Consider the following 19391-nt stretch of genomic DNA (forward strand, 5'->3'; position numbering starts at 1 on the left):
TTACATATATAGACATATTTTAGAACTTTCCCATGACCATTTCTGAACAAAGGATGGACTATTCATTCATTTATTCATTCATTCACTCACCCACCCACCCACCCATCATCCATCCATCCATCCATCCATCCATCCATCCATCCAAGTTGGAAGTGACCTTGCAGGTCATTTAGTCTAACCCCCTGCTAGTGCAGGAACCCTATGCCGCACCAGACAAATGGCAGTCCAAACTCTTTTTGAATGTCTCTAGCGTTGGAGCGTTCACAACTAATAACTAATATTAGTATAGTCCTCTTGGTTTTCATATATGCAAGGTTTCCCTCACCCATCCTTATAAAAATACTGTGTCTGTCATGAGCAGAACATGAACATCTGGAATATGGAAGCCACTGTGATACAATGGAGACCGAAGATAGGGTAATTGGTTCAAATATTAAACTAGAATTAGAAAGACAATGGTGCAACTCTAATCTCAACTACTGAAGTCCACTGGGTAATTATGTCACAGTCTACTTATACAATAGATGCTTCGGTGGAAGACAATTCATAAGACAAGTGATGTGCGCACCACCTGGTATTCCTGGAAGAAAGGTAAAATATAAATGTAACAAATAAATGCAATAAGGTACCAAAATGTAGATGTAATAATGCCTACATTATTTACAATGTAGCTTTAAGGTAAGAAAGCCAATGAACCTATCATTACTTCTCATATGAGAGCACCTCAGGGCCTTTTCATTTGCCACTTAACTTCATTAGTCTACTGGAAGGCCATTTGAGATGATGAATGTTTATGATTTTTGTTTTTAGGCACATATGTCAGAAATGAAAACCACATGTCAATAAAATAATCGTGCTTTTTCACCATACTACTAAAACACTCACTACTGAGAAACACAATCAGTCACATTTTAAGCAACCAGCCCTGGGACATAAAGTTTGGTCAGGTATTCCGAAATTATAACCTCCAAGGAGCTGCCAGTAAAATGATTAAACTTTTCAGTTGAGGTTGCCCCCTCCGTCCAATTATACACACCATACTACAGAATCGATTCCATTAAGAAATCCAGGTACAGCCTTGAGAGTACCTAGATAATTTACAGTTTGAGCCAAAGCTTTTTGTAATGTGTGTCTGTAAATTAAGGGGGAGAGAATGACACATTTTGAGTTTGGGACTTTAATTCAGAAAGGAGAGTGGGGAAAACAGATAATAGCATAAAATCTAATGTGTGATTACTATGATTAAATATCACTTGTTATTGAGTAAGAATTAACACTACTAATATTCATCTTAACTTTAAAAAAACTTTTGTAAATTCAAAATATTAAAAATTACTGAAAGGCATTTATTTTAACTGAACTATTTCCAAGATCAAATGCAATGTTGTTTTCAGCAATGGTTATGGAAAGTAATAAATCCATAAAACACACAGCTGAACTTACATACAGAATAGATATCCTCTTGGCAATATTATAAAAAGCAAACAGTGTAAATCTTGAATTCTGCATGACAAAGATGAAAAGTAAACCAGCCTGGTACAAATCCCACTAGACAGTATTTAAAAGCAAAATCACAGAATTTCTTATTAAACTAAGCTGCAAGTAGCAACTTGCAAAGTAATGGGGAAACATGAATAAAAATACAGAAAATGTAAATATTGGTTACTGCATCAAGTATATTTTCTTTTTCTCTTGGCTTGATGCCCTTTTTAAAAATTGAACTATGAAACCAAGAATATAATATAGCATCTATTTACCCTTAAAAATAGCAGGCAAAACATTCACCATAATTATTGAAGTACATACCGTACTAAATGTTTTTTTTTAAAAAAAAAAAAATCTGGGCACAAATTAAACTGGCACATTATGAATTTAGTAGAAGCTATTTCAGGCCAAGAACTTTCTGGGTACCATAATTTGAGTTGTGGTTTTTGAAAAATTGAGATTCTTTTCTATCAAATATGAAATCATTGATATCAAATATATGCCTGAGGTTCCCCATTCCTGTTTCTAATCCTTCCCTTTTCTCATAATTAAAACTACGGAAAGGGGCGGCATACAAATCTAATAAATAATAATAATAATAAATACAGCTCAGCTGTACCCTTGAGAAGTGCGAAAACAATTGAAGCCTTTCCAGTGAATCAAGATACACCTTGATATGGAGGCCTCTAGTTTTACCAATAAACATGCCCAATGCCAAAGGCTACATTTAGAATAGAATAGAATTTTATTGGCCAAGTGTGATTGGACACACAAGGAATTTGTCTTGGTGCATATGCTCTCAGTGTACATAAAAGAAAAAAGATACATTTGTCAAGAATCAGGTGGTACAACACTTAATGATTGTCATCGGGGTCAAATAAGCAATGAAGAAACAATCAATATTAATAGAAATCTTAGGATACAAGCAACAAGTTGCAGTCATTTTTTAACAATTAAGGATTCTTCTGTTTAACAAGACTTCATTTAATGATACATATCGATGGAAAATTCTAGATACAGTAGTACCTCTAGATACGAACTGCTCCACATGGGAGTATTCCAAGTTACGAGCCACGAGGGGAGAGAAATTTCTGTTCCAGACCCGAGCTCAAATTCGGGATACGAGCCGAGCGTCCACTCGGTGGCGCAAGAATCCTTGCTTCTGGTTATCTCGGAGGGGAAAAACAAAGTCTAAAGCCATTTGTTCCAGATACGAGTTGTTCGACATACAAGCTCCCTTCTGGAACGAATTAAACTCGTATCTAGAGGTACTACTGTATATTGCCTTATCTTCTGTTCAGTATTCAGGTAAGACCAGGAATATCAGTGCAAAGGAAATCTGATCTATTTACAGGCTGCTTTTGCACTTGCCAAAGAGTCCATATGGTTGGTGGGACTCAGGTCTACCATTTCCAAGAGGAAATAGAGAAACAACATAGAGGCTTGCTCTCTGCAGTAAACATGTAGGCTTGCTTATGCCTCAATAAACAAGAACACTTCTTGGGAGAGTCAATTTAAAATCTGTAGAAGGACTTTGCCTGCCCTTCAAAGTATCCGCCTTACATCACTAGTGGACCTTAGACAGCCTAGAATTATGCCAGTGACATATGGCCCAATCTTATCCCCACTGCTACCCACCCCTCCAAAGCAGCTGGTCGGAGTAGAGAAAACAAGTCATAATTGTTTATTCTTTATGCTAGTGGCATGTGGACGGGATTTAGGGATTACTATTTTTTTTTCAATAGATAAGAAATAGACTGACTGTGGTCATTGAAATCATCTAAAGGGAACAACTTAGCATTATTCTCACTGTCAGGGAAGAGAAAAGATAAATAACAAAGGTAATAATAATAAAGAAAACAAAAGGATTACGTTGATAGCAAAGTATTTTTTGTTTTTTATTACTAAGTCTGGCCTTGATGACAGATTCTCCCTTGAGGACTGCGAAGCAAGTGGATAAAATTGATGAAGAGTATTTGAAAATACTGAGAACATATATTTTCAATGCTAAAACACAAGGAGAATTCCAAAGTAAATCTCATGGACCAGCATGAACTGATCCGGTTCGGCGATGTCACCAGTATGCTGCTACCAGTTCAGGCGAACCAGTCCAAACCGGGAGGAACCACCCCTAATTGGGGTGACATGATAGCAGTTTTCCAATGTCTAAGGGGCTGCCACAAAGAGAGAGATGGCGTCAACCTATTCTTCAAAGTATCTGAAGGCAGAACAGGAAGCAATGGATGAAAATTAACCAAGGAAAGATCCAAGCTAGAACTAAGGAGAAATTTCCTGACACTTAGAACAATTCTGCCACATGAGCCCCAGCGACCAGTCAGGTCCTACAGAGTTGGCCTTCTCCAGGTCCCGTAGGACTAGGCAATGTCGCTTGGCGGGGCCTAGGGGAAGAGCCTTCTCTGTAGGGGCCGCGGCCCTCTGGAATCAGCTCCCCCCAGAGATTTGTACCGCCCCCACCCTCCTTGAATTTTGTAAGAATCTGAAGACACATCTGTGCCGACAGGCTTGGGAATTTATGTTCACTTATGTTATAGAACTAAACCTGGTATGACATAACATCAGCTCCACCTACGAATGAATGTATGTTGAACGGAAAGTATGTTAGTGGATTGAGTATGACTGTTTTTAGATTAAATTGGAGTGTTAGACTGTTTTTTAGCTTTATTGCATTTCAGAATTGTATTTTTTCAAAAGCCGCCCGGAGTCCTTGGAGAGGGGAAGGATAAAAATCCAATAAATAAGATTGTGGGTGGTCCATCATTGGAGATTTTAAAGAAGAGATGGGACAACTATTGGTCTGAAATGGTATAGGGTTTCCTGCTTCAGCAGGGTGTTAGATTAGATGACCTCCAAGATCCCTTCCAACTCTGTTATTCTGTTAACATCAGAGACTAAAGAAGGAAATTAGGGTCAAAGAACTGAAAATCCAAACACCATGCCAAACAGCAATACAGAGACAGTTCACTAATGAAACACCAGTAACACTCAGATTTATATACCGCTCCATAGTGCTTTACAGCAGTGATTTTCAACCTTTTTTGAGCCGCGGCAAATTTTTTACATTTTAAAATCCTGGGGCATACCACCAACAAAAATGACACAAAATGACACTCTAAGACATTATCCTCTCTTTTCCCATCCCTGTCTCCCCCCCCCTTGTGTGTGTGTGTACACACTCTTGAACCATTTCCAAAAACAGGTGAGGGCTCGGTTTTTTCTCTCTTATTCTTTGGGTGCTTTTTATCATATGCTTTAAATCAAGAGTCACTTCTCTTTCTCTTTTGTTCCTCTCTCTTTCCTCTCATTCTCTGTCTCAATCATTTTCTCGTTTCTCTTTTTTCCTCCCCTTTTTGCTCATTTCTCTCTCCCTTCCTCTCATTTTCTCTCTCTCTCTCTCTTGCTTTCTCTCTCACTCTTGCTTTCTCTCTGTTTCTCTCTTTTCTTTCTCTCTCTTGCTTTCTCTCTCTCTTTATCTCTCTCTTGCTTTCTTTCTCTCTCTTTATCTCTCTCTCGCTTTCTTTCTCTCTCTCTCTTTCTCTCTTGCTTTCTTTTTCTCTCTTTCTCTCTCTTGCTTTCTTTCTCTCTCTTTATCTCTCTCTTGCTTTCTTTCTCTCTCTCACTCTCTCTCTCAGCAAAAAGTTGCGAGACCAGAACCTGAACTTCCTTCTTCGCGGCACACCTGACCATGTTTCGTGGCACACTAGTGTGCCACGGCACACTGGTTGAAAAACACTGCTTTGCAGCACTCTCTGAATGATTTTCAATGTCAGCATATTGCCCCCAACAATTAGGCTTCTCATTTTACCAATCTCAGAAGTCAACCTTGAGCCAGTCAGGAATGAAATGATGGCTGGGGGCAGAGTTAGCCTGCAATGCTGCATTCTAATCACTGCGCTGCCATAGCACAGAAGAGTTTTCCTCTCTCGCTGTTAGATACTGTATATAGGCCAGATTGAGCACACGAGGGGCAAAGTCCCAACTATACAGAACGCCTCCTCTGACATCACATTCATTCTTATTCATCTATAATCTTTGCTATACTTGCAATAGAGTGAGAACTGCCCTTAAATACATTTATATTTTCTTCGTTCCTATTATGCTACATGTGCAAGAAAAACTGAACCTGGAGAATTTATGTTCATTTAGGCTCCGTTCTGTTATGTAACTAAACCTGGTATGACATAACACTTATGACTGCATGACTATAATTTGTTGCTTGCATCCTTATGATTTATATTAATATTTATTTATTTATTAGATTTGTATGCCGCCCCTCTCCGAAAACTTGGGGCGGCTAACAACAATAAAGAAAACAATGTAACAAATCTAATATTAAAAAATAATCTAAAAAAGCCCAATTTAAGAGACCAATCATACAAACAAGCATACCATGTATAAATTCTATAAGCCTAGGGGGAAGGGGAAAAAATTCAATTCCCCCATGCCTGACGACAGAGGTGGGATTTAAGGAGCTTGCGAAAGGCAAGGAGGATGGGGACAAATCTGATATCTGGGGGGAGCTGGTTCCAGAGGGTTGGGGCCGCCACAGAGAAGGCTCTTCTCCGCTCTTCTCCTGGGTCCCGCCAAATGACATTGTTTAGTCGACGGGACCTGGAGAAGGCCAACTCTGTGGGACCTAACCGGTCGCTGGGATTCGTGCGGCAGAAGGTGGTCCTGGAGATATTCTGGTCCGATGCCATGAAGGGCTTTATAAGTCATAACCAACACTTTGAATTGTGACCGGAAATTGATCGGCAACCAATGAAGACTGCGGAGTGTTGGTGTAACATGGGCATGCCTTGGGAAGGCCATGATTGCTCTCGCAGCTGCATTCTGCACAATCTGAAGTTTCCGAACACTTTTCAAACGTAGCCCTTTGTTTCGTGATTGCTTATTTGTACCCTATGACAATCATTAAGTGTTGTACCTCATGATTCTTGACAAAGGTATCTTTTCTTAAATATACAGTAAGAGCATAAGCGCCAAAGACAAATTCCTTGTCTGTCTAATCACACTTGGCCAATAAAGAATTCTATTCTATTCTATTCTGTTCCGTTACTCAATCCAGTAGCAGAAACACACAAAAGAATAATATAGTAAAATAAATATCCAATGCTTTTTAGTAAGATAATACACTGGCCAAAAAAATAAAGGGAACACTTAAACAACACAATATAACTCCAAGTAAATCAAACTTCTGTGAAATCAAACTGTCCACTTAGGAAGCAACACTGATTGACAATCAATTACACATGCTGTTGTGCACATTCAACTTTGTACAGAACAAAGTATTCAATGCAAATATTTCTTTCATTCATTCAGATCTAGAATATTATTTGAGCGTTCCCTTTATTTTTTTGAGCAGTATATATTCCTGTGTTAATTATTTAATAAATTCATGTTAAAAAGCTTGTTTTTCAGAAAACGTATTAAAGTTACATACTCAATATCTCGAATCACAGTTGAAGTAAAAAGCAGAATACCAAGTATGCTCGATTTTCATTGTAAAACTTAAGTGCTTGAAAGGTTTCATGGTAATATCAACAATGCTAGTTTAAGAATTTATCCATATAATTAAGAAATCAATACATTTGTTCTAAGACATTTTGGAAGATTTTATTCTGTAGTAAAAGATAAGCATGCCTCTTATGATTACTGTAGCTGATGTTATGATTAGTTAAATATTAAAATATTTTCTATGCCTACATTTCTATAAAACACTGATTTGTTTAACTACATTTAGTGAGTATGTCGGGATCATCATTAAGATCTGCTGATTGCTAAATGTGAATGAGAGTTTAATAACTATCATTATTTAACAGAAACCTATAAATTTAGCAAGTGTCTTTTTTTCCCTTAGGAAGAGACAGGAGGCTATTTTTGTAATTGGATCCAAAGTGTTGGCATAGGAAAAAAAATAAACAGAGTGCAGTGTTCATTGGAGGTATTTCTCACCAATGTCAAACACTCCAAAACTTCTGGGAATCTTCTATAATGATAATTAACAGGTCAGAATGTGAAGGTAATGCATATCTATTTGAGTAGCTTCTGTGAAACATGGAAAATTACTTGCACTTCTGTATTTAGTTTATGGGAAATGAACAAATACTGGACGACATTTTTAGCATCACTGAAGTATCATGGTGTGTGTGTGTGTTTCCCTTTCTCTTTGAGTGAATACAGGCACTCCTTGACTTATGACCACAGTTGAGCCCAATATTTATGTTGTTAAGTAAGATAGTTGATAAATGAGTTTTGTCCAATTTACAGCCTTTCCTGCCACAGTTGTTAAATGAATTACTGGCAGTTGTTAGTAACACATTTATTATTATTATTATTATTATTATTATCATCATCATCATCATCATCATCATCATCATCATCATCGTTATGTCAATGCAACACAGCAAACGAGATCACTATGCTGGATTTCGTATTTCATCACCAGTCGGGCGCTTCCCAAGCACCTAGGACTGCGTGATGTAGTGGCGAATTATGTTTGCCGATCCCAGTAAAGCAGCCTTTTGCAATTGACAGATGGAGATTTTGTCAATTCCGATGGTTTTCAAATGTCCACTGAGATCCTCTGGCACTGCGCCCAGCGTGCCAAGTACCACTGGGACCACTTTCACTGGCTTATGCCAGAGTCGTTGCAGCTCGATTTTTAGATCTTCGTATTTCACTGGCGACATAAATGAGTCTTGAGACTCTTGCAAAATGCAAGGAGGGTGGGGGCAGTGCAAATCTCTGCAGGGAGTTGATTCCAGAGGGCCGGGGCCACCACAGAGAAGCCTCTTCCCCTAGGCCCTGCCAAATGACATTGTTTTGTCGATGGGACCTGGAGAAGGCCATCTCTGTGGAACCTAACTAACCGGTCGCTGGGATTCATGCAACAAAAGGCGGTCCCATAACTAATGTGGTCTGATGCCATATAAGGCTTTATAGGTCATCACCAACACTTTGAATTGTGTCCGGAAACCAATTGGCAACCAATGCAGTCAATGAATCTGGCTTCCCCACTGACTTTGCTTGTCAGAAGGTTGCAAAGTGTAATCACATGATCTGGGACTTTGCAACCATCATAAATATCCATCAGTGGTCAAGTTTCTGAATTTTAATCACATGACCCCAGGGATCAGGCGAGGGCTGCACTTACCAGCCGCTAATGGTGTGCTCTCCAAGATTGTTGCAGGTGCATGTGTGTCTGCCGGGTGTGCGCACACCTATCGGCGTGAGATTTGGCTTCTGCGCATGTGCAGCAAACAAAATATTGCGCAAGGACGCTCTCGCGTGTGAGATTTTGCTGATTTTCGCCATTTTGTTGCTATCACACATGCGCAGAAGCAAAAACCCAACAATAATCGGCAAAATCTTGCACACGCAGACCTCTTTGTGTAAGATTTTGCTTGCTGTGCATGCACAGAAGCCAAATATTGCACCGGTGCATAGGTTGGGGGTGTGGAGATCCATGCACATCTCAATTTCCGCTACCGGAACCCCGGTCCGAGCTGCACTGGGTGCAACCCGCTATTGCTAGGGATGCTGCAACAGTCGTAGGTGTAGAAAACAATTTGAAGTCATTTTTTTCAAGTGCCATTGTAACTTTGACCAGGTTGCTAAACAAACTGTTGTATTAAATCAAGGACTGCCTGTATTTGAAAACTGAGTTTTAAATGATATTTTAGCATAGTGAATGAAGACTTCAGCTCCCTTATTATAAATAATCAGCAGTAAACTATATCTATCAGCAACTACTTACATTATTGCAGAGAGTGTAATCTAAAATTGCATCAAGATTGAAATAAATTAGCTATTTGTTTTTCTTTAAAGAAACAAATTAAGCTTCCTCATTCTGCTGACACCCCTCATCCCAAAATGCTTGGGAACTACTCAGTGTTGGGTTGTTCCCGGTTCGGCCCGGTTCTGCAAACCGGTAGTGGTGGTGGTGGCAGCAGGACACTTTGCCCACCTACCCGGGACGCTTTGCCCATCCGCCTGGGATGTTTCTGCACATGCTCAGAAGTGTCGTGCAGGCAAATGGATAGGAAAGTAATATATAATAGAGAAAGACAAAAGCAAATTATGTATGTATGTTGATTCGGAAAGCTCTAAAATGGTGCTAAATGGTATTTGTTTTGTTTTGTTTTCTTTTTCTGTATTTGTGGTTGTTTTTAAGGACAAAACTATTTAATAAAACTATTTTTTTTTAAAAAAAAGAAGTACTGCTTGCGTGTGCGCGAACTGGTAGCAATGAGTTTTAGAACACACTACTGGAACTACTAGAGTTAGAATTCCCAATAAGTTGAGCAGAGACATACACAAAGTCCAACCATTTCACCAAAATGATGAAATATGTTGCATTCTCTTGACACAAGATTTGTCCCTTTTGCACCAGGGTATGGTGTCATGGAATATTTATAAATGGGTAAAGTTGCTGTCTTTGTAGGACATACAGTGATACCTCGTCTTACGAACTTAATTGGTTTCGGGACAAGGTTTGTAACGTGAAAAATTTGTAAGACGAAACAATGTTTCCCATAGATATCAATGGAAAAGCCATTAATGCGTGCAAGCCCAAAATTCACCCCTTTTGCCAGCTGAAGTGCCCGTTTTTGCGCTGCTGGGATTCCCCCAAGGCTCCCCTCCATGGGAAACCCCACCTCCGGACTTCCGTGTTTTTGTCATGCTACAGGGGAATCCCAGCAGCGCAAAAACGGGTGCTTTGGCAACGGAAGTCCGGAGGTGGGGTTTCCCAGCGATGGGAACCTCAGCAAAATTGCAGCATTGCAAAAACACAAAAGTCCTCGAAACCCCACCTCCGGACTTCCGTTGCCAGTGAAGCGCCCATTTTTGCGCTGCTGGGATTCCCCTGCAGCATCGCAAAAACACAGAAGTCCAGAGGTGGGGTTTCCCATGGAGGAGAGCCTCAGGGGAATCCCAGCAGCACAAAAATGGGCGCTTCGCTGGCAACAGAAGTCCAGAGGCGGGGCATCCCAGTGGCGGCAGCTTGGGTTTGTAAGGTGAAAATAGTTTGGAAGAAGAGGCAAAAAAATCTTAAACCACGGGTTTGTATCTCGAAAAGTTTGTATGACGAGGGGTTTGTAAGACGAGGTATCACTGTACTTGTTTTTGGTCATTTGACTCTTGCCCTTCCCCTGCAGACACCTAAGCAGAGGGTCATCTGCAGGGGAGGAAAAAAAGATGGTTGTCATGCCTATGACATCAAAGCCACAACCACATGCAAAAATAATTGGGGCTTTGATCCCATGATGACAGTTGGCATCTTGATATTTTCCACCCTTAATAAATATTCCTGAGAAGTACATCTGCTGGTTGCTAAAGTTGAAACTAACGCATATCCTTGAAACCTCGAGAACCCACCAAGACTTTATAATACTAAAGCAAAGTAAAAAAGTAAATACTAAAGCAAAGTAAAAAAGTAAATACTAAAGCAAAGTAAAAAAAGAGGCAGACTAAACAGAACCTAGTATCATCCCTTTCACCACCATTGTTTTCCCACAAAGCATTCTAAACACATGATTACCTTAAACACAAGCATTTGGAACACAATAGGAAAAAATGCTAGGGGAGGAGAGGAAGGATTTAAAATGGGCAAACTAACAGTCTAAATCTCTCACAATCGTTTCCCCCCCCTCTAAGAAAAATAGCTGTATGTGTGACATACACTGCAATAATTGTACTATAAGCGAAAAGAAATTGAAAAGGTTGGACGGAAGTTTGGGGGAGTTTCCTAGAGTTATTTCCAGAAAACTAATTATGTGGAGGCATAATGTTATACAATCCAAGATGTGGGTGGAGGTGGAAGGACGAGACTTTCTTGCAGTTCTCCAAGTCCTGCAAATACCTTTCTTCCTATTTCCTTCTAGGGAGTATTTCCTCTCCCCATCTGTTCATTTCTAAATCAATTTATTTGTGACAAAAAAGGATGATGCTCTGAACAAACAGCAAATGTCAAAACTTCTTGAATTCAATGTAATGTAGGGCAAAGGTATAGTACACTGAAATAAATAATTAAAAATACACAAGCCATATAAAGATAAATTAAAGAACAACTAACAAACCAAATTTAGAACTTGTGTTCAAAGTATATATATACACACACACACACACAATGTATGTATGTATGTACACACACACACAAGCATACATACACATATATGATTGCACCAATTTTTTAAATCCATAAAGCACTTCTTGTTTCAGTACAGAGAATATTACCAGTTAGTAAAGTTAAAGTGGGCATGTTTGTACTTGTACTTAAATAATGATAGCTATAACTATTTGGGAAGAACGATCTGGATGTTTAATAGCTATGTCTTCTTTACAGAACAAATCCTGGCCTAATGCTTAGATAGTGAGAGTTCAGAATAATATTCTATTTACAAGCCACTTATAGAACTGTCAGCAGAAATAAACTAACACGGAAACATGCATGAGAGACTTATTGATGAATGAGATAGTTGCTGCTGGTCTGACAGGTTTCAAATTAACCATAATTTACACTGTGTCCAAGAGCCTCAATTCAGACATTTGCCTGCACGCAGGGAAAAAATGAGCATGTAGAAAGACACAGCCTTTATGGTTTCAGGCAAGAAGTCTGAAAGGTGCATTTGTTTCAATCTAACAATCTGGGACTCTGCTTTATTTGAGTCCTGTCTTGTATAGCGTTCTATCCTTTTCAGGGTACCGCCCAACATAATTGTATAGTAGGACAGAAATGGAGGAGGAAGTGCTTTGTATAGGGCTTTGAGCTCCTAAAGGAAAGACAGGATATATCCATCACCGAATAGAACATATGTTAATGAATTCATAACATTTGAAAATCTTCAAAGTTTGTATCTGTTTCTTGATTTAGATGGGAAAAAAAGCTCTTACCTCGAAGGCAGAGAAACGTAAGGAAATCTTCTGTCTTAGGCTTCCTCTTGGAGAGGTCAGAGATCTGCGTAGCTGGAGGGGGCAATAATGGCTCAACTATCTTTATTGGAGTTGTGCTGGGACTGTTTGGCTGAGACTGAGCAAACTTTCTTTGTGCTTGCAGTCTTGGCCTATGGAAAAACAGAGAAAACACAAATGCAATTAGAAAGGCAAAAGATGTAGAATTCTAGTTGCAATATCTTAAAATCAGTGTCAATACAATTTTCTGTCTTTACTGGGATTCTTAACATTGTCAATATTTGTTTTGAATGTACTGAGGATGTTTGAGTTGTTGTAATGTATAATGTAAACCACTGAAAGTATGGTGGAATGTATATTTAATCACTAAACCTAAAATAACTACTAACTAAAAAAACCCCTCCAGAAACTGTGTTTTGTGTTGTGAGCCGCTCCGAGTCTCCGACAAGGGGCGGCATACAAATCTAATAAATAATAATAATAACCTGCTTCAAAAAAGCAAACATCCAATAAAGAGCTTCAAGAAAACAAATACGTATAATAAACCTGCTTTTTTGAATATCTGGAAACCAATGAGAAGAGTGACAACCATGAAGCAGAGGGACGGAGTATTTTTATTAGTCAACAACATTCAAATGTACATTTTAAATTATGCTGATACTAATATGTCAGGGAATCGCACAGCAGGTGTCTAAATGAAGTCAGAGGCACTGACACGAACTTGTAGTTTTATATAAAGAAATATATTTTACATTTATATATTCAGCAAATAATAAGGTCGGGTAAACAGGAGCATTAGGTGGTAAATCATCAAGAACACAGGGCACACGGAAGAAAAAGGGGCATTGGTCTTTTCTGATATGTCTCTTCCCATCAGGTGGAGCCAGCATTCTGGATGGGTTGTCCTTGTCGACTCAGAATGAGGACCAAGTCTGTTACTTATTATTATTATTATTATTATTATTATTATTATTATTATTATTATTATTATTTGGATTTATATGCCACCCCTCTCTGCAGACTCAGGGCGGCTAACAACAGTAATAAAACAGCATATAATAATAATCCAATACTAAAAACAGTTAAAAACCCATTATTATAAAAACCAAACATACATACAGATATACCATGCATAAAATTGTAGAGGCCTAGGGGAAAGAGTATCTCAATTCCCCCATGCCTGCCGGCAGAGGTGGGTTTTAAGCAAGGAGGGTGGGGGCAATTCTAATCTCTGGGGGGGAGTTGGTTCCAGAGGGCCGGGGCCACCACAGAGAAGGCTCTTCCCCTGGGTCCCGCCAAGCAACATTGTTTAGGGACCCGGAGAAGACCCACTCTGCCAGATTTGCCCTCCTAGGACCCAGCTTTGACGAGACCAAAGAAGCAGACCTGGATGGGTCACAGCCAAATCAATAAGGAGCGAGTGAAGAAGGAAGCTGACAGAGATGCCTTCACCGCCCATGCTTTAAAAGCCTGGTGTGCTTGAATAAGGGCCTGTTCGGTTCTTTTGTCTTCAGGCCACAACAGCTCCTCCTATTCATCCAGCATAGTGATCAGTGAATGCAGGGCCACCACCAGGGCATCCACTGGAGTGACTGCGAGAAGGGAGGTCAACTCTGGATTCTGCTTAGGGTCAAGCAAAGACAGCATAGGCCCAAAGTCGGGGCCGAACATTGATGCTGGACATTGACCAGAAATAACTGCAGAATCAGAATGACATCCACCTCTGGCTAAACACGGCGTACAATGGATCAAGTTGCTGAGAACCCAAGGCGGCGAGAGCGGGCACAGGATAAAACATGCCACAGAACGAGCCTTCTAAAGCAAGGTCTTGAAAAGCCCTGGAGGAAAAAGAGTGTTAGAGACCTGTTGGTTGTGGTGCCTCCCTTTGTTCTCCAACAGTCTATAGTTGCCTTGGTCCAAATCCAAGGGATTCTGCTTCACTGTACAACCAGCAGTGGGTTGCTCCTGGTTCAGCCTGGTTCTAAGAACCAGTAGCGCCAACGGTGAGAGGCTCTGCCCACCTCCCTGGGACGCTTCTGAGCATGTGCGAACAATTAGCAAAAGTTTTAGAACCCACTACTGTCTATAATCCCATTGCTCCAGCCACTAAATTTAAATATCTTAACATAATAGGTGATATATAGATTTTTAAAATTTTGTCACAGCATAATGCTTGCTAGAATTTTGAATTTATATGATTTTGCTAGCAAACACTTTCTAGAGTTCATATTTCTTTCTTGTGATTTTTTTTAAACATTCTTTAAACATTGTCAAAGTAGTAGAATCAATTATGTCACACAAACAACAGAACTTTTTAAAAAGACCAATTGTGATTTTTTTAAATCACAAACACAAAACTCCTTCAATGATATAATTCGATACAGTTATATACATCTATTAGATCGTGAATATAAATAAGACCAGAAGCCCAAATTTAAATAATCTGGTGCTGTCCCCTGGGCCACCTCTTGCCCTGTAACAGACCTCCCTTCAAATTAGATTTTTTTCTCCACAGATTTCCTAACTCAATCCAATTACGTGTCATATACAACAAACTCTATTTGGCTGTCCACTGGCAGAACACCTTACAATCCCAAAGCAGCTAACGTCGGTAATTCTGTCAAAGTTGAAATTTGGCTGAAATTGAAGCCAAGTTCCTATCATTTCACCAGCTGATAATGAATGCGCTCATGATTTTGCTCCAAGATGTTGTCAGATATATAAAATACTCCAAGATGATCTCTTAATGAACTGTTAATGAGAATAATCATCTGCTTATGCATATTTTTTTTGCTTTCCCACAACACACAATACAGTACAGTATTATTAAAAGCATTATCTTTATACTTAATATAGTGTGCTTCTTGCAAATGTCCTTAGGATTCTCATGATGTAGAACAGTGTTTTTCAACCAGTGTGCCGTGGCACACTAGTGTGCCGCGAGACATGGTCAGGTGTGCCGCGAAGCTCAGCAAGAGAGAGAAAGAGAGAGAGAGAAAGAAAGCAAGACAGAGAGAGAGAAAGAAAGCAAGAGAGAGAAAGAGAGAGAGAAAGAAAGCAAGAGAGAGAGAAAGAGGGATAGAGAGAAAGAAAGAAAGAGAGAAAGAGAGAGAGAGAGAAAGAAAGCAAGAGAGAGAGAGAAAGAAAGCAAGAGAGAGAGAAAGAGAGAGAAAGAAAGAAAGAAAGAGAGAAAGAAAGAGAAAGAAAGCAAGAGAGAGAGAAAGAGAGTCATGGAAGGAGGGAGAGATAGAAAGAGAGCAAAAAAGAGAGGAAGGAAGAGAGGAAGAAAAAGGGATGGACAGAGGGGGAGGAAGGAAGAGAGAGAAAGAGGGAGAGAAATAGAGTGAAAAGGAGGAAGAGAGAGAGATAATTTTTTATCCAAACTTTTTTTACCCCCCCCTCCCCACCCTGCTCAATGTGCCCCATGATTTTGTATATGTAAAAAATGTGCCGCAGCTCAAAAAAGGTTGAAAATCACTGATGTAGAAGAAGATATAAAAAATGAAAAAGTCTCTCTACAATCCATCCAAAAGACCAGTTCTGGTACGTTGGGGTGTACCAGGCTCAGCATTAAAAAGGCAAGACGCTGCTGTGGCTAGAAGTGCTTTTTGCAGAACTTTGGCTGATGCTTGTTCATGAAAAAACATCTGGCGACAAAACAATTAAAAACTACATGAACAGAATCAAAACTGCCCTTTTGTTTTGGAACCCTTGAATTGATTTTAATTCCTTTCCTTTTTTTTCCAGCAGTAGTTTTCCTTTGCTTTTTTTCTATGAATAAGAGAGAGACTGTCCCAAAATCACCCAGCTGGCTTCATGCCTACTTCGGTGAGTTTTTTGTTTTTTGCATGCACAGAAGCAAAAAATTCCCAAAATCTCACAGACGCGTCACCTCGCAAGATTTTGCTTCCTGTGCATGTGCAGAAACAAAATCTCACTCGGACACACACACATCGGAGATGCGGAGATGCGTACACAGCTCAATTTTCGCTACTGGTGTGATGGCGTCAACCGTACCTCTAGCAACCCACTACTGATTTGGTTCCTTTTCAAAATTCCCTAGGAATTTTGCTAGGATTGTATGTCAGTATCTGTTTCAGTAAGTTCCCATAAACTCTTGCTTATATGGCTGAACAATGCAGTCAGGCGGTAGGGAAAGCAAGTAGAATGCTTAGAGGTATAACGAGGTATAACGAGCAGGAAGAGGGAGATTGTGATCCTGCTGTATAGAGTGTGGTGAGACCACATTTGGAATACTGTGTTCAGTTCTGGAGACCTCACCTACAAAAAGATATTGACAAAATTGAAGATGGGCTACAAGAATGGTGGAAGGTTTTAAGCATAAAACTTATCAGGAAAGACTTAATGAACTCAATCTGTATAGTCTGGAGGACAGAAGGGAAAGGAGGGACATGATCGAAACACAAGAACAGTGTGGGGGAAAGATTAGGAGTAATGTGAGAAAATATTATTTGACTGAAAGAGTAGTAGATCCTTGGAACAAACTTCCAGCAGACGTGGTTGGTAAATCCACAGTAACTGAATTTAAACATGCCTGGGATAAACATATATCCATCCTAAGATAAAATACAGGAAATAGTATAAAGGCAGACTAGATGGACCATGAGGTCTTTTTCTGCCATCAATCTTCTATGTTTCTATATCATTTATTATTTATTTAACCACTTTGTCATCTGTTTTCTTGCCTTCCTTTATTTTTAAAATAACCATTTCCCCTCATTCTCTCTTTTCTTCATATCATGTTTCCAAACTATTTATGCCTTAGCTTCATTATTAGTATTTCCAGTGACTAGTTCTGACTCAAAATTCAAAAAGAAAGTACAGTACAATAAATACACTATCACAAGATTTCAAGCATACTAAACATAAATTAGAATCTTAATTAAGGTGATACCAAAAAAACCCAAAACCTTTTTCAAAACCACCGTGTCTTGTGCCAGTAGTTACATGTATAGGAGGTCAGAGTTAGACCAGACTTCTTTATGTCAGTTATAAATCTCACCACAGTGCGGAAATGAGAAAATTCAAGAAAAGCAAATAAGTTTATTTCAGTTGCTGAGGTGCCATGTGGTCAAACCTAGGAGCTTGATATCAGAACTGAGTTAAGTTGTATTGAAGTTTATGATATGTTTTTAGTGGGGAGAAGATGATTAAAAATATTTTTTTTGTAATTAGAATTATCCACTCAGGGAAGGACTTAGAGAGCATACGAGGAAGTAGGAAAGAAGGAGAGAAAGAAGAGAGTAGAAGGAGAGGTAGAGAAGGAGGAAGGAGATGGTAGTAGGAAAGGGGACAGAAGGTATAAGAAAGTTGTTATTAGAGGTGGAATAGCCACTTGAGATGGAAAGAAGGTAGTGGAGAGAGGGAAGATAGAGACAGATTGAATAATAAAATTAAAAGTGGAATGTAACTTAGGTTATTGTATTATTGTTTTTAAGTGATAAGATATATACATATTGAAGGTACAGTGATACCTCATCTTACAAACAACTCATCATACAAACTTTTCGAGATATAAACCCAGGGTTTAAGATTTTTTTGCCTCTTCTTACAAACTATTTCCACCTTACAAACCCACTGCCGCCACTGGGATACCCCGCCTCCGGACTTGCAAAAACACAGAGGTCCGGAGGTGGAGTTTTGAGGACTTCGGTGTTTTTGCGATGCTGCAATTTCAATGATGCTCCCTTCGCTGGGAAACCCCACCTCCAGACTTCCGTTGCCAGCAAAGCGCTCGTTTTTGCGATGCTGGGATTCCCCTGCAGCATCAAAAAAACACAAAAGTCTGGAGGTGGGGTTTCCCATGGAGGGGAGCCTCAGGGGAATCCCAGCAGCGCAAAAACGGGCGCTTCGGCTGGCAAAAGGGGTGAATCTTGGGCTTGCACGCATTAATCGCTTTTCCATTGATTCCTATGGGAAACATTGTTTCGTCTTACAAACATTTCACCTTAAGAACCTCCTCCCAGAACCAATTAAGTTTGTAAGACAAGGTATCACTGTATATGTGATGTTATGTATGTTTTTGATGTGGAGAAAAATAAAAAAAATCCAAAAAAGAAAGAAAGAACTGAACACATTTTTATTCAGCCAGAGAATGAAATGCTCTCTCTCCCTCTAATTTCCCATCATGTTTACTGAGACTGCGCATGTAAATTTATATACAGTTCGGAAGGTTTTACAATGGTTTATAGAAGGTTTCCTGAGAAGGCAAACATGGATTTTTTTTCCCTGGCTTCACACTGAGTTTTGGAACTGCAGAGGCTCTGAGTAGCAGCTCGTTGGTATAATGCATCTTCTGGATGATATTTTGATTGAGCTGAATGGCTGGGACTGCCAGCAGAGCTGGTGCTGTTTACTGGTAGTGAGAGGAGATTAAAGTGATTGCAGCAATATAAGTAATAGCAGTGGAGTAGTAACATGACTGCCTCTGAATGATGAAGGAAGGGAGCTAGAGAGTGGCATGGATAAGACTAGGAGAGGGAAGGAGCCAGATAGAAACATAGAAACATAGAAGACTGATGGCAGAAAAAGACCTCATGGTCCATCTAGTCTGCCCTTATACTATTTCCTGTATTTTATCTTACAATGGATATATGTTTATCCCAGGCATGTTTAAATTCAGTTACTGTGGATTTACCAACCACGTCTGCTGGAAGTTTGTTCCAAGGATCTACTACTCTTTCGGTGAAATAATATTTTCTCACGTTGCTTTTGATCTTTCCCCCAACTAACTTCAGATTGTGTCCCCTTGTTCTTGTGTTCACTTTCCTATTAAAAACACTTCCCTCCTGAACCTTATTTAACCCTTTAACATATTTAAATGTTTCGATCATGTCCCCCCTTTTCCTTCTGTCCTCCAGACTATACAGATTGAGTTCATTAAGTCTTTCCTGATGCGTTTTATGCTTAAGACCTTCCACCATTCTTGTAGCCCGTCTTTGGACCCCTTCAAT

At 39.5% G+C, this 19391-nt stretch overlaps 1 protein-coding gene across 1 annotated transcript in view; it reads right to left on the reverse strand.

The window, feature by feature from the left end:
• JARID2 (jumonji and AT-rich interaction domain containing 2) overlaps positions 1–19391 on the reverse strand; it is a 319301-nt gene that overhangs the window by 66929 nt on the left and 232981 nt on the right. Inside the window, exon 4 of the mRNA XM_070747321.1 lies at positions 12400–12569. Within this exon, the coding sequence (XP_070603422.1) occupies positions 12400–12569 (170 nt within the window). The remainder of the gene's footprint in view (positions 1–12399; positions 12570–19391) is intronic.

This window comes from Erythrolamprus reginae, chromosome 3 (genome assembly GCF_031021105.1).
Source record: "Erythrolamprus reginae isolate rEryReg1 chromosome 3, rEryReg1.hap1, whole genome shotgun sequence".
NCBI lineage: Eukaryota > Metazoa > Chordata > Lepidosauria > Squamata > Dipsadidae > Erythrolamprus > Erythrolamprus reginae.